Source organism: Acomys minous (genome assembly GCF_964271855.1).
Source record: "Acomys minous genome assembly, chromosome: 13".
Taxonomy (NCBI): Eukaryota; Metazoa; Chordata; class Mammalia; order Rodentia; family Muridae; genus Acomys; species Acomys minous.
In genome coordinates this window covers 32,163,673-32,179,522 of record NC_140495.1, presented here as the reverse complement: position 1 = coordinate 32,179,522, position 15,850 = coordinate 32,163,673, and the positions used below count along the sequence as shown (strand labels likewise).

The following is a 15,850-nucleotide window of genomic DNA, read 5'->3' as shown; positions in this document are numbered from 1 at the left end:
CCTTGAAGTCCCCTCCATAATCAGGACAGAGATCTACACTCTGTCCCTTGGCAGTCCCTTTATACCTTGCCTCCAACTCCTTTAGTGTTAGGTGACGATTTCTGGGGGCTGGGAAGTGTGGCCAGGAATTTGGGGGAAGACTCTGAGAATGACCAATCAGGAGACAAGGCAGAGGCTCCCAGATAGCAAGGAACAGCAGTTTCTCTTGCTTGTAGCCAAATGCAGCCTTCCTGGCCTCAGCTGGAACAGCCAGGCCCAGGCTGTCAGCCCTCTTGCTTGCCTGTTGTCTGCAGCCACAGCACACCTGTAACTACCAGTACCTTGCACCCCAAGCCTCAGCCAGAGCCCCCTTGCCCTCCCCCACAGCTCCCGACATCACAGTAGGAGCTGAGCTCCTAGGTAGGAAGGAAGGCGGGGAGCAGGGAAGCTAAGTTGGTAGGAGGCTCAAAGCATCTGTTCTCGGGTCCCTGAATGAGAAGACTGCCAAGCTGCAGACTCAATCTCAGCTGAATGGCTTCTTGGCTGTGTGGCTTCAGTCCTCTGAGCCTGTTTTGTGTCCAGAGGGGGAAATGACAGTGACCTTCCCTGGGGCCTTGAGAACACAAAGCCAAACTCTGTGTATGAAAAGATGCTCGCAGTACAATTTAGTGGAATCCTCACTGGGTTAGAATTCTATCCGTCTGTGCATATTAGGTTGTTCCATCCTTCCCATCCTTCAGGCTGAGAAACTGAGGGCCATAGAAAAGACGGGAATTGCCCAACATCAAAAGAAGTCACTCAGAATACAACCTAGAATTGACCCGGTGTCTAAAAAAAACTCCTGAAAATAGGATCCCACGTTGACTCCAAGTCAGCCAGTCCCCGTCTTGGGTACTGATGATGGGACAGATGGGAAAGTAGGCCAGTCAGTGGCATGCACATGTGTTCTGAGCCATTTCCCCCAGACGCTCAGTCACTAAGAGAAGAGGGCAAGTGGGGAGCAAGCAGGTGATGGCCCTGCTGTGGCCCAGCTTGGCAGGTCCTTGTTGAAGACACCTGCTTCATCTCACACACTTATTTCAGTTCTAGAGTAAGTTTAGCCCCTGTCGCGCCATAGGTCTCACCTCCCCTCATCCATTCCTGTGTACAAAAAAATTTCACGATCACCGCCAGGTCTTTGAGGAAAATCTGTGGCCCTTGCAGCTGCTTCTGTGTTTCTCTTGGGCACGGACACCCCCCATGAAATAAACCTGAGAGACGGGGGTGTGAGAAGCCCCCAGGACAGTCTTTCCACCAAGTTTAGACCTAAAACAAGTCTTGACTTCATACTCCCTAGGCATGTGGCCAAGTGTCCAAATTAATGAGCCTAGAAAAATGCAATCAGTTTGACAAGATTAACCGGTATCTGGTGGCACTCAGTGTTAAGAGGGCTTCATTTTTCCTCTAGTCTAAACCCATGGGAATAGAGAGAACGTGTGAGCTGGGAGCCTCCACCCAAGGGGCGGGGGCAAAGTTGAGGACCTAGGATATAGCAGATGCACAGGAACTGCTTCTTGACCTAGACATGTTTGGGGTATCATGTGCTGCTTCCATATTTCATGTCCTGAGGACTGACTGGGTGCTGGACACTAAGCCTAAGAAGCTGGTGATCACAAATGTTGGGACTCTGGGAAGGTGAGCAGGGAGATCCACCACACCCTGTGAAGACCTTGGACTATTGGATTGCAGGGCATTTCAAAGAGCGCCGGCTGATCTGACACTATCTCACCTAGCTGTACAGGATTCATGTATGTTTAAAGCAAAAGCAATACCCAGGATTTTGTCCCACACTGGCTCCAGCCTGGGACCCCAGGGTCTCCTGAAATGAAACACCGGCATCTTGTCCCCGACTCTCATTAGCTGCTGTATACCTCCATGGCCTTGGACTCTGCTTACTCAGACCTGACATCCCTAGCACTGAACCATGATATGAACTCAGAGCCTGGGTCCAACATGCCTAGAGATGGCCTTGGGGACCCCACACTCTGCTTCTGAATAGAATCATCTATGGTGGCTTTTCCAAACTACCTGAAATAAAACTTCTAGTGCCGGCTTCTCAGGAAGAGGTCTTGCCCAACCAACCTCAGTACAGCCTGCATTCCATCCAACCAGGAGGGGCCAAATGTGGAAGGAGGGTGCTTTGTGATTCCCTTGAGAGAGAGAGAAAGGATCCAGGCAGATGACAATGCCACTAGCTCGGAGCCTGCTATAGGCTTAGGCTCGGTGAACTGCAAACCTCTCAGGACCTTTCCTCCACCAGGCCAATGTTATTTCCTAAAGGAAGCATTACTTGGGGTTCTTATTTATGGGGAGCATTCCCATTTGGCCTGGTGGATTGATTCTCCACCACAGCCTGGAGACTTGGAGTGCTCTGGTTTTATAGGCGAGGAAACAGATTTCTCAGTGGCCACCCAGGATAGCAGCAAAGGTGAGACTCTGCCCTCTGGCCTCCCCTCTCTGCAGCTATGCCAGTCTCACCACCCTCCAGAGTTGGATCATATTCAATTCCTCTACCAGCTGGGAAAATGCAAGCCAGAATATGGGAAAATCTGGCTGCTCTCATGACAATACCCTTCATACACAGCTTGTGATCCAAGCAAATCAGGGATGAAGCGCAGCTCCAACTTGAGGATTTGTACCTGCAGGAAGTTGGTGGGGCTGAGCATGACCCACCTTACCTCTCATGAAAATAAAAACTTAGGTTGAGGATGCCTCTCATGGGAATCGGACAAAGAAGGCTTTGATCCCTGTCACATGCCTGTTGGCAGTAGGGTGAGGGTCAGGAACACGTTGTGTATCTGAAACCCCAAGCTTGAAATCTCACTGTTGTTGTTTGCCCAGGGTACAGCTTGGCTCTCCACACTGAGCCAGGGTCTGAGAGGAGAGAACTTTACACTCCCCACACTCACAGTACCTGCCAAAGGCAAGAAACCTTCTTGCCCTCCCAGAGAGCCCTAGAGGACTCTCTCACCAGCCCCTCCTTGGTTAGGAACCCTCCCTCATCTCGTCCCTACCTTCTTCTATTCCAGTTCCCACTGCAGTGAACAAGCAGTCTCAGTGTTCTCTTGTTTTTGTATTTATGTAACTTTTAACCTTTTTGATTGACACACAGCACATGCCGTCCGTACATATTTATAAGGTACAGTTTTAATGTTCTGCTCTCATCTACCTTAAGTGTTGATCAACATAGAATAACTGCTGTATACATTACCTGAACTTTTCCATTTCTTACCCAGAGTGCATTCAAATTCCTCCTTCTATCAGCCATTGTCTAAATGATCCCTTGAGATCAAGCCTGCTGATCGCTTTAATCCAGCTCCCCCACCTCTTCTTCTTCTTCTTCTTCTTCTTCTTCTTCTTCTTCTTCTTCTTCTTCTTCTTCTTCTGCTTCTCCTTCTTCTTCTTCTTCTTCTTCTTCTTCTTCTTCTTCTGCTTCTTCTTCTTCTTCTTCTCCTTCTTCTTCTTCTTCTTCTTCTTCTCCTTCTTCTTCTTCTTCTTCTTCTTCTTCTTCTTCTTCTTCTGCTTCTTCTTCTTCTGCTGCTTCTTCTTCTGCTTCTTCTTCTTCTTCTTCTTCTTCTTCTTCTTCTTCTTCTTCTTCTTCTTCTTGCCCTTATCACAACTCCCCATCCTAAACATCCCTTCTTCCCACTCTCAAGGCCCTGAAAATATCTCTTCTTTCAGATGTGGTGAGCTTCATCCCTGGGCATACCTGTGGGATACGGCCTCTGGTCCTCTCGAAGGTCTTAGCCTAAAAAATGACCTCTCAGAAGTCTCCTCTCCCTCCCCGAGCACCAGGATCCAGTGCAAGCCGCCCTCACCCTGACACTCCAGCCATGGTGGTGTTCCTAGCCTCTTCTTGGCTCACATCTGCTGCCACAGTCCACAGTTACTTTCCGTACTCAGCTGGTAGTTTAGAGATGGTCATTTCCCCCACTAAAGCCAGATACCAGGACAGTGCCAGGCAACTGGGACAGGAATTACACAACAAAGTGCCCACATCACAGATATGGAAAGAAAGAATGAGTGTCTCTGATAGGCTTTATCAAGAGACCCTAATTGGGGACTGGCCGGAACTGCCATTCCACTGGATGAGACGGAGAGGTGGAGATGAAATCTGAAGTCCACATTCTGTTTGAGGACACTGGGCACGAGCACACAGCCAACTGAGACGGGGGTTCAGAAGCATGACAGTGAGAAATGGTGTTGTCTTAGGAGGTCAAGTGGGAGATGCTGGAGGCAGAGAAGGGTTTTGGTCACAGTTGCAAAGAGGAGACAGTGACCCTCGCCCCCAGTGGACAAAAGCAGGCATATGTCCAGAAAGGGACTCAACCAATAAAGGGCCATGGTTGAAGGCTTGGCAGGTGGCTTCCCTGTTACCTGGAGCCCAGGTAATGAGCTGATGTACTGTACAGGCCACAGCAAGAGAAGACAGAGGGCAGTGCCCGCTGGGTAGACCCTGTATGGTCCCTTTGAATCAGCCTGCCACTAGATTCTTTCACAACCTGGCATGGCTTGTTAGCCTATCCTTTGTGTGCCCTGAGAGCAGCCAGCTGTGGTCCGCTGAGATCAGAGAGTTCACACTGCCAGCCAGGTGCTGGCTCCACAGATAAGGATGGGAAGGCCGGTGGACTTGCCAACGCTGCATGACAAAGCAGAGCCTAATTTTCTCCTCCACCCCCCACCCCCCCACCCCCGTTGATCGATCACTTAGCTCCTTGACTGTGGTTCTCCTCCTCCTGAGGAGCCCTGGGGGCCGTACCCCCACATCAGTCAGATCAGTCTGCTTTTAACTGTTTTATATATTAATTGGGCTTCCACATGAAAACTCATTTATATTAATGCTTTAAAACATTTGACCTTCACTACGAGTTAACACCAAATGCCCTTCAGCTCAACTCCGGCACATTCTAAATGCAGATTAAAATGTCTATAGTTTTTCTTTCTCTTTATTTTCTGTAGTGGGAATTGAACTGAGGTCTTTGTGCATGCTAGGCAAGTGCTCTAACACTGAACCACACATCTAACCTGTTTCGTTGTTTTTTTTAAAAATCTCAGTTGTGTTTAGTTACCCAGGCTGGTCTCAAACTTTGAATGTCCTGCCTCAGGCTACCAAGTAACAATGATTACAGACATGGCCCACTATACCCAGTTTACAATGTATGTAATTTTGTAGCATGGCGTTTTAAAATATACATTGAATACGAACAATGAATACCAATCACTGAGGCCCAGAGTATAACTATATACTTCTCTTAATGATCTCAGAAGCTCTATAAGGTCGGTCACTGCTAACGCATTTTCAAGATGGAAAAACGGAGGCTCTAGGACAGAAATCAACTTCTCGTGTACAAAGTGACAGAGCAAGTAGATGCTGGCACCCAGATCTGCCTAACTCTCAAACTGAAGCTCTCCAGACACAAACAGAATACAAAGATTCTGCCTGGGTACCTTCTTACTATCTTCTCCATGTCAGGAAAGAGAGTAAGGATAAGAAATAATTAACAGGAGTGCTGGGGGTGTGGCTTAGTCAACCTAGCAAGTACTAAGACTTGGGCTGATCTTTATGGCAGGCATAAAGTACATAGCTGTCATCCCAACAGTCAGGATGCAGAGTCTGGGGCCAGGATATCTGCAAGTCTGGTACCAGCCAACGATATTGGAGAGAGAGAGAGAGAGAGAAAGAGAGAGAGAGAGAGAGAGAGAGAGAGAGAGAGAGAGAGAGAGAGAGACCTTGTCTGAAGAGGGAAAAAAATTAACAGCAAGTAAAATACGTCATGGCCGCTTCAGTGACTTTTGTGAAGGAGGCTTTGCTTTCCGCTTGGGTGGGAACCTTGCAACTCTGCCATGATCGAGGGAAAACACAAGGCAGGCATCCACACCCCACAGTCCTGACTCACTGGAATCTGTAGGAGCCTGGAGCTGCTGTAGTGTACACACAGCTAAGAACACAACTCAGCCCCCTGATGGATGTGCAGAAACCCCAGTGACTTGTGAACGTGACAGAGGCCCAGAATACTGCCAATGCTCAAATGCTCCCATGAGGGCTACTGTCGTGCAGAGAACATCAGGGCAGCCCTGACACCCCCACCCCCACCCCCACTTCTTGTCCCCAGAGGGGAATGCACAGACGCTCAAACACGAAGCCTTAATTTCCCGCCTCCAGCCTTGAACATGGAGGAGGAGTTCCCAGCCTCTCAGGAGAGGCAGCATTAGGGACTCTCAGCCTAGCTGTGGATGCAACTTCTGTCACCCCTCAGCTTAGGGTGGGTTTCAAGCTTCCTGAGCCTCATTGTGTCACCATCACTGTGTTAAGCTGGCTAGAGTGTAGAAAGCGAAGGCACGACCTGGCAGGTGTAGCCAGTGCATTGCAGCAGCCACAGCTTCCACTTACGCTAAAAAACAAAAACAACAACAACTTTTCTTCCTTTTCCTCAGAAGCAGTAAAACCCAGATCACCAGGGGCACAGTGAGGTAAAGCAAGTCAACATGGGGCTGTAACCCCTGGGAGCTCCTGGAAACTCTTAATAAGCTGCCCTCTGAAAAGGGGGAGCCGTTTGCTGCAGGCTGCTACTTGGTCCCTGCCGCTACGCTATCAGAAGTGAACATTGGTAAAGGCTAGAATTTGGGGAGCACTAAGTCTCCCCATCATTTGACACACTGCTGAAAGCTATATCTCAGTGCGGTGCCAACAAACACCTGTGGAATCTGTGCTGTGCTGGCTCAGTTCTCAACGCCAAATGCCAAGGTCAGAACTTGAACAAGACCGCTTAGATTGATAGGGCCAATGGGCATCTGGTCCCGTTGCTAAATTTGGCGATTTCTGCTTTAGAGAACAGGTTCTGCTAACCTCTTGGGCTACAGCCACTTCTTTTCCTCCACAAAACGAGATAATCATTTTCTAGAAGACATCTCCCAGTTGATCTTTGACTTTCTTCACATTGGGAAAATCCAACTCATATCGTAAAATAAAAACCTTTTCAAACCTACTTTTAGGAAAGTGAATGGATGGATTTGTACCACCAGTCTTCACTGGGATTCCAAAATCCCTTGTAGAAATGCAGAGAAACCTACTCAGAGATTTTTAACTGCAGGCGTAACATGTAATCAACTTGTCTAAATGCCACCTGGGCTCTTAGGCCAACTCCAGACAGTGATGAAAAGGTTTGGAAGAAGCTGGTCACAGGTAGTGTCCCTCTTGTCCCAAAGCTGCCCTCCCAAGATCTTCATTGCCCTCTGGCCATTCTGTTCTCCACCCAACTCTCTTTTCCTCTGGCCATATCTGTGGAAGACTAGAAGTGGAAAGGGGGTAAAGTTCCTTCTGAGCCTTACTGTGTGGCCATGGGTGAGGAGGGTGAATAACTGTAGTACAGAGCTTCCCTGTAGCCTGGGCAAAGAGGGAAGCAGACTGAGTTTGAGACCCTCAACTGCCTCATGAGCTGAAAGGAGCAAAAGTATGAGTGGCTTGCACGTAACATCAGCAGGGCTGTAAAGCCGACCTTGCCGTCTAAGTCACTGTCCCAGGCAGAAGCTTCCCCTGGCCCTCAGTGAAGACCACACTCAGGAGACAGGTGACGGAGGCTGATCGCCAGGATCTTGATTGTGGGCAATGCTGCATGAGTCGGATCCATCAGTCAGAGATGCTGACAATCAGCCACTGCCTTGTTTGTTCTAAATTAGTCAGTTGGTAGTATAATCCCACAGCTGAACATCTGAGAGGGAAACTGGTCTGACCCTCGAGACTTGTTTCTATGCATTCTCTCAGATAGCATACGTATAAGATATACGCCTGTGCACATAACTGCTAGCCAGTTGTAATATGCCAGCCAATGTTCACACCTTGTTTTTCTCACTACATAGTGATTGTTCTTTATGCAAATTTTTGAACAGCTGAGGACTATACCATTGTATGGATATGCTAAAGGCTTTTTAAGACAGCTCCCCCCCCCTTTTTTTTTTGAATAGTTGGGTCACTTTAAAGCCCTTGGTGTTATTATAATCATAGCTGCAACTAATAAATACCCACGGCAAAGATCATTTCCCATCAGGCCTTTGACAGACACTGAGGAGCAGATGCTTTCACATGGAAAGCACTGGATGGGGCCCATTCAGTGAACATCTAGAAAAAAGATCAGTGGGAAGGTGAAGGGGAGGCTGGTTAACGGGCAGTGATAGACTGAAAGATGTTGGTGTGATAGTTACCGTCCACTCTGCGTCCCTGGATCCCAGGGCCTAGAGTATATAAACAGACCGTTCAACAGGCAGAAGCTTGGCTCCTGGCTGATGCTGACAGGGACAGGCTGCCACAGGGCTCTAGAGATCTGACACACCCAACTGACAGAGCAGGGAGGGTCAGTGATCAAGGGGGAAGTTATGTAGGAGGTCAGACCTATCGGCAAGGGCATGGCCAGACAGACACATAGCTTAGGCCCTGTAAGAGACCAGCAATCTAAAGACTTTGTGGGGGAGGGGGCATGGGATTAGCTTGGGAGCTATATTGGTTACTTGTTTCTTTCCTATGACAAAAGCAACTTTAGGAAGGACAGATGTGTTACCGCTCATGGTTGAGGGTACTCGACCATCGTGGAGAAGGCACGGCGGCAGAAGCCTGAGGTGGCTGGTCACATTGTGATGGCAGTCAGGAAGCAGCAAGAGGTGTATGTGGGTGTCCAGCTTGCTTTCTTCTTTTTATCCAGTACAAGGCCCGAGCACATAACATGGTGCTTCCCCTCATTTATGATGAATCTTCCCACCTGAATTAACACAACCTAGAAGCAGACATGCCTAGAGATTTATCTCCTAGACAATCACAGATCCCCTCAAGTTGTCAATCAGTATTAACCATCGCAGGGCAAAGCAGCGGTCCTGGTCTAATAAGCAAGGCCCCAAAGACTCTGATTTGAGAATTCATGGAGGGAAGTTGGGCAGAAAGAAGTCACTAGGCTCTAATAAAAAGTGTCTATATGGAGCACATGCTTTTAATGCCAGCATTTGGGAGGCAGACGCAGGCAGATCTCTAAGTTCAAGGCCAGCCTGGTCTAGAAAGTGAATCCAGGACAGACAGGGCTACACGGAGAAACCCTGTCTTGAAAAACAAAATAGAGTGTCTATATGAAGCCACATGGGATGAGATAGGGCAGAAGTGGGCAGGACAGGCAGTCTGTCCTTCCTGGCGTGAGATCATCAGGAAACCCAAGGGGGCCTGTGCCTGTACCCAGCAGTCTTTTATAAAATGTCAGTAGCTGGTGAGGTTCCCACTGTGCTTCTGGGTGAGGGTGGTGTAGCCACAGCTAAGAGAAAGTGCAGTCAATGAGCATGCTTTATAGAAACTGGGGCAAAATGTCAGGAGACAGTCTTAAACTGGCCTGCTATAGCCAGAAGGAGCTTAGTTTTGGGGACTTTGGGTGGGACACAAAAAGGGAGCCAGAGGATATAAGCAGAAGGTTCCTGGATAGTTACCCCAACAACTGGGGAGGGAAGATGTACTTTCTGATGACTTGCTTCTTGCAGATCAATCCAATCAGGTGGCCCTGTGAGCAGTTCCAGTGATTTAAAGAACATCACTGAGCCCATGATGAGCCGGCTCGACCACAGCATTAATTACCCCCATGGTGTAGGCATTATGAAAGACAGAACTGCTCACAGAAGCCGCAAGCTATTTTGAAGACCCCATAAGGAAATAATGCATTTGAACTCCAAATCCTGGGACCTGCCACAACCCCAGATTGACGCCCTAAAATTCTCGATTTCCAGGACATTAATAGACCTCTCCCCTAAAATGAAATGATGATCATGTTCCACATATCCCAACACCCTGGGGGTTGTAGGAAGAAGATCTCGTGTTTGAGGCTATCCTGGGCTACATAGCGAGATGCTAGCTCAAAAAAATGAATAAATAAGTAAGTCAACAAGTCAAAAAGGTTCTATGTTGAATATGTTTCAGAAATAAGTCTTTTTGGCTGCAGAACTTCCCAGTGCTATCCTGCTGTCCCTGCAGTGTCAAAGTCTTTTTTCACAAACCTCTTGTCCCCACTCATCAGTCTTGACAGCTCCCTTGCCCACTCCTGGGGGGGGAAAATTCAGCACCACCTGCTTTGAGGCTTTTGCTATTAACCAATTAACTAATGAAGTGGTCTAATGAGTTTGGTCACCCACTCAGCAAACAGAGACAGCCCCATGCCTAGCACAAGGCACAGTGCCAGGCTGCGGGGCTGTTTCTTAGTCAGAAATGACTTCTCTGAAAGGACAGGAGCCCACTCAATACAGCGTAGGCAAAGGAGAAGACACGGACAATCATGACGGTGGTAATTAGTAGAACTCCACAGAAAATCAATGTCTCCAAGGCTGGGTGAGGAAGCACTTCTGCATCTGCCTTGTGTATCCCTTTCCTATTGGCTGGGAAGGACTGGAAGCCAGGAAAGGGCTGAGCAGGTGGGACCCCCAAGCCCCACCTCGTCCCCAGCTTCCCAGGGCTCAAGATCTCCTTACCTGACTTCAGATAAGGAGGAATCCTGACCAGCTGAGAATGAAAAGATCTAGATGAGGGTGGGAGAGGCAGGGGTGGGGCGGGATGGGCATGGGAAGAACAGAAAGAAGATGTGGCTCTTTGCAGAGCGTAGGCTCATCTGAGCCAGGAGCTTTGCTCACTGTACGGGACACAGTGGCAGGAGAGACAGCCTTACCCTGAGTCGTGAGAGCCACTACTGAAGGCAGAGCTGCTATGGCAATCACCTCCTCTCTACCTTCCTCTTGTCTCCTTGTAAATACAGTGTGAGCCAACCTGAGGTTGCGGGCCCCCCTCCAGGGGGTGGGGACCAGCAAAAGATATGATGGTTTGTGTCCCGTGGGGAAGGCTCAGAATGAGTTTTCAATATGCTCCTGTGCTGTCAGTGGTCACCCATGAGATGGGCACGTCAGACCCTCAGTAGCTCTGTACATTCAATGCTGTCCCAAACTTTGCCCCAAATTTCTAGCCTGGATCAAGGCCTTAAAGATAGCAATATTTTTATCCCACACCTGCAGCAGAGCGTACCACCCAAGCAATGCCGTCCCTGATTTAGGCTCAGCTGTTTTGTCCAACAAGACTGCTGGGGGTGGTGGGGTGTTAAAAAAATCGGAAGAAGAGCAAAAGAGCAGCAAACAGGCACTGGGGACATATTTGTGGCACCAGCATTCTCTCAATTGGACCCTTATGAGAGCTGAGAAAAGGGAAAGAGAGCCCCGTTGTGCCCACTGCATAGATGAAGAAACAGGGATAAAATCCTCTGAGTAGTGCTCAAGGTTATGTATCTAGCAAGACATGCCGGGCATAGCATTTATCAAAACAAACAAACAAACAAAACAAAAAACAAAAACAAACAAAAAAAAGCCCCCCCCCCCCCCGCCCGGACTTTTCATTGCTGTCCTCCAATTACAGCCATTTCTTCATCTCAAAATAAAATAAAGAGGCTAGGAAGATGGGTCAGTGAGTGACGTGTTTGCCGCGCAGGCATGAGAAGCTGAGTTTGGATTCCCCAGGGCCCATGAAAAAGCTGGGTTTGGTGGCCCGGGAGTAACCTCAGTGCCGGAGACAGGAAGATGGGAAGAAGGTTCAGTAAGAGACCCTGTCTCAGAAATTAAGGTGGAAAGCAGACAGTCAGCCTCCAGTCTCCACACAAATTGCACACAAGTATACACACTCACACTCACACACACACACACACACACACACACACACACACACACACACACACATAAACACGTATACACGAAATACAAAAGGGAAGAAGTCAGCCTTCCAAATGCAGGCTTCCGCTTCCTTTTGACCTCACACACACACACAAAAAAAAAACGGAGGCTGGAAGAAATATTCCCTTCCTTTTGTCATGCTTTGTCCCAGGTAGGGCTGCTCCTTATGCAGGGCACAGGAGGACACCCTCTTTGACCCAAACTGGACTGCAGAGCCACATCATTGCAACCCTGACTCTTACTTGTTCTCATTTTCCCAAGCCCCAGATCAAGGGGACACCTGAGCCTGTCACAGACTAGCCCTCACACCTGTATGAGGTAGGAAATGGTTAAACCAGAACCACATGCCTTCTGCACTTAGCACCAGATGTTTCCCAAGTCCAAACAACGTGCCTATAACATTCTTACCAGTTGAGGACTTTGAAGAGCCATTCTGTGGTGTGGGAAGGTGTTTCCACCACCCTTGGGCATCTGTGCCAAACTGTGGGGAGGAATCTTCCATCTGGATTAACGACTCACCAGGAGCCACTCATGAAGGCCAAGGGTGTCCTCTGGGGCTGCAGAGTACAACAGGAGCCCAGATGGTAGCTTATGTCGGCTTTACTATAAAACTCCACCAATGTTTGCAAACGCCTGAGCTTCACAATATGACACTGGAAGGAGAAAGGGGAGCAGCAGCGGCCAAGGCTTTCTTAGCTCACTGACCTCAAGGTCCCAGTAAGCTGTCCTCTAAATCCTTCCCTTCCCTCATTTTCAGACCCAGGGGCATCCATAATCTTGGCTGTTCTCACACCCCCACAAAACAAAACAAAACAAAACAAAACAACCTCTCCTTCCTCTTACTTTAACAACAGAACCTGCTTCCTCAGAAATTTCCCTAATCTCCATCCTGGAACACAGAGAAAATTCTATCATCCTCAGTGCCCATCCCTGAGCTCTGCATTATTTGGGGGAGCCCGTCTTGGTGATAATAAAAAGAAAACATCAGATCCAGACTCCGGCTAACCAACAGCAATACACTTACGTTCTTGCCCTCTTCATGGGGGCTTTGCTAGATTCAACATTGTGGCAGGCACGGGGCATGCGCAGAGGAAGAATTGTGTCGGGTCGTTATTAATGTGAGCCAAGAAAGAGCCACAGCATGTCTCGTGCCTTACAGAGACCTCAGAGACAGGGTAGGGTGGAGCGCTCATCATCTTCCCGTGCCCTCCTTCATCCATTTATTGTTCACCCAGAACCAGCACAGGGTAGGGCTGAGAATCCTCCAGACCACTGGGGCCCAGGCCCTGGCCTTGAGAAATCTAAGGTCCACGCATGACTCAATGCATCTCTGAGGCTCCAACATTGGAGAGGAAAAAATAAGGAAAACGAAATGTGTACCCACAGATCTGCATCCCAGCGGCAAAGGCCAGGCCCCGAGGAGTAGGAGGTGAGGCAACTGGCTCCTTTGCTCTCCACTTACATGGCTTCTCTAAGTGTCTGGGGTGTCAGCTGGAAAGTAGCTCATGCCTGTAGCACTTTGTGGATATGGGACAAAAATAACATCATACAAGATGTACATTTATAGGCTCCTTTCCTGAGATGAGGAAGGAGCTAAGTGGCCACCTGCAGCTCCTCTCTCAACCTGCTTCCTTCCCACAGGGCCGTTGCCCACTGGAGCTTTCCTTCAGTTGTTCGAGGCTGGAGCTGACATTTCATGTTACAGACCCAGTAATCTGTTTCCTAGGAAACAAGGAATAGAACTAACTCTGCAACAAGTCTTCCCCCTACCCCCTAACACACACACACACACACACACACACACACACACACAGACACACACACACACACACACACACACACACACGAGACTAGAATGGCATTTAAAAATACAGTACCAGTCGGACACTAAAATTAGTTTACACATCTCACCTTGTGCTGCTGCCTCCTGCCACCTGGACACCAAGGGACCAAAGCACAGGCTTCCTGTATGGCACACCCCCCAGAGGTCAGGCCCAAGGCCCCCCCTCTTTATATCCTACTCTGCTTCTTTCCAAGAGACAAAATAGGTAGCCCCCAACTTGGAATTCTCCCTCCTTCTGAATGACTTCAGCTTTTCTCCTGACCTCAAGGCTATCTCTGAAAACTCACACTGTCTACGCCCATCCCCCCCCCACTCATCCTGGTCCCCAATCCACCCATAGACCCCTGTCTGTGGCACTTTGGGTACTCAAACCAGAAACTAGGACATTACCCTGGTTCCCCTCACCTTGTGTTATGTATCCCTGAGTTCCTATCTATGAGGAGCCCCCTCTGCCTTTGATCCATCCACACTGTGCATATTTTCTCCTCTCATGGGCCATGGGCTCCAGGTACCCGTGTTGTCACCCACGGTCTTCCAGGCAACTTGAAAAAGAACCAGGACCCAGGGCACATCCTCTGAGAAGCTCCTCTTTGTCTCCCAGGGTGGAATCTGTGGCAGGCTTCCTCTGTGCTCCACAGTCCCTTTCACCTCTGGCATGCCTTGATCATATGGCATCAATTACTGCACACGCCAGGTGTTGTTTAGAGATCTTTATGGGCATGTGACTCCTATAACAACCCTAGCTGTGTGTCTCTTATCTGGCTCCTCAGATGCCCGGAGACATCAGGGAGCCTGGCCCCACCGTTGACTCAGCTTTAAGTCAGACACCTGTGCCCGGCGTAGAAGTGGCTTACAATGAGATTTCCTGCGAACTGTACCATTGATTCACTTCTGTCGCCCCAGCATCTAGATGAGTGCTTAGTCAGTTTCCATGGAGTAATTAAAGGCATGCTGCACTGAATTGGTACCCAGTACCCCATGGAGATGTTCTCTTGGTGTGTTTCCCCTGCTGTCCTTCCAGAGTGCCTGATGGTTTCAAACTGACTTTTTTTTTCTTTTCTTTCCCCCCCCTCCTTTGGAATTGATTGGCAAAGAGGCTTTGTGGGGTTTGCCTCCTTATCATAGCATAGGTTTTTGTTACATCACACAAAAGCCTTTTTGATTGAGCACTTGACACTACTGAATAGAATGATCCAGTGATCACAAAGAATACATCTGGGCCCAGCTGCTGCTGCAGCAGGAACTCCGCTTGGCAGCTGGGAATGCTATGGGGCTTGTAGACATCCTGGTAACTAGAGGTGTCTGTGTCTCCTCCTTGGTGCAGCATTACTTCACAGTGAACTTCACCCATGAGAACCAGAAGGCCTTGGAACTGCGGACTGAAGATGCAAAGGACTGTGACGAGTGGGTGGCAGCAATTGCTCATGCCAGGTATGTCTCACCTTGCCAAACTGTCTAGGCAGACGGGACCAAAGCAAGCAAACTTCTACAAGTCCAAGCCTCAGGACAAGGATGTAGGAAAGGAGGAGAGGAGTGTGTAGATGCTGGAAAAGCATCTTTTGATGAGATCCTGTCTTGGCCACCCTAGAGAATGAGAACGCTGAGGGCTCACACCCTGTTCCAACCCTAAGCCCCATCTCTAATGTGTGCAGCCACGAACTTGATATGTGACCATGAACCAGACCACTCTTCTTTCTGAACCAAAACTAACCACACCCTGGCAGAGCCAAAACACTATCAAGGGTAGCACCACACAGCTGACCGTCTAGACAGATGATTGGTCTTGTTGACCTAGCAAATAATAAGAGCATTATTGTGTCTACCGTTCCAAACAAAAAAACTACTTGGGACTCTGCATTCTTTTTTTTTTTTTTTTTTTTTTTTTTGGTTTTTTTTTTTTGGTTTTTTGAGACAGGGTTTCTCTATGTAGCTTTGGCTGTCCTGGACTCGCTTTGTAGACCAGGCTGGCCTCGAACTCACAGTGATCCGCCTGCCTCTGCCTCCCGAGTGCTGGGATTAAAGGCATGCGCCACCGCGCCCGGCAAGGGACTCTGCATTCTTAATGGCTGATAAAAGTGGAGAAAAGGTGTCCATCAACTGTGAGTTGGAAGAATGCAGAGAATGGAAGGATGGAGGGTTGGACATAAGGCTGGAGGCTGAAAGTTGGTGATTAATGTAAAATTAGTGATGGGTGAGTGAAGGAAGATAGAAGTGTATGTGGAGGATAGAAGAATGGGTGGATAGATGGATGCTTGACAACTATAT

At 48.7% G+C, this 15,850-nt stretch overlaps 1 protein-coding gene across 3 annotated transcripts in view; it reads left to right on the top strand.

Annotated features, from left to right (window-relative positions):
• RASGRF1 (Ras protein specific guanine nucleotide releasing factor 1) overlaps positions 1–15,850 on the top strand; it is a 106,804-nt gene that overhangs the window by 1,746 nt on the left and 89,208 nt on the right. For all 3 annotated transcript variants that reach the window (XM_084752248.1, XM_084752247.1, XM_084752249.1), the window contains exon 2: positions 14,910–15,016. In XM_084752248.1, coding sequence (XP_084608374.1) covers positions 14,910–15,016 — 107 coding nt within the window. The remainder of the gene's footprint in view (positions 1–14,909; positions 15,017–15,850) is intronic.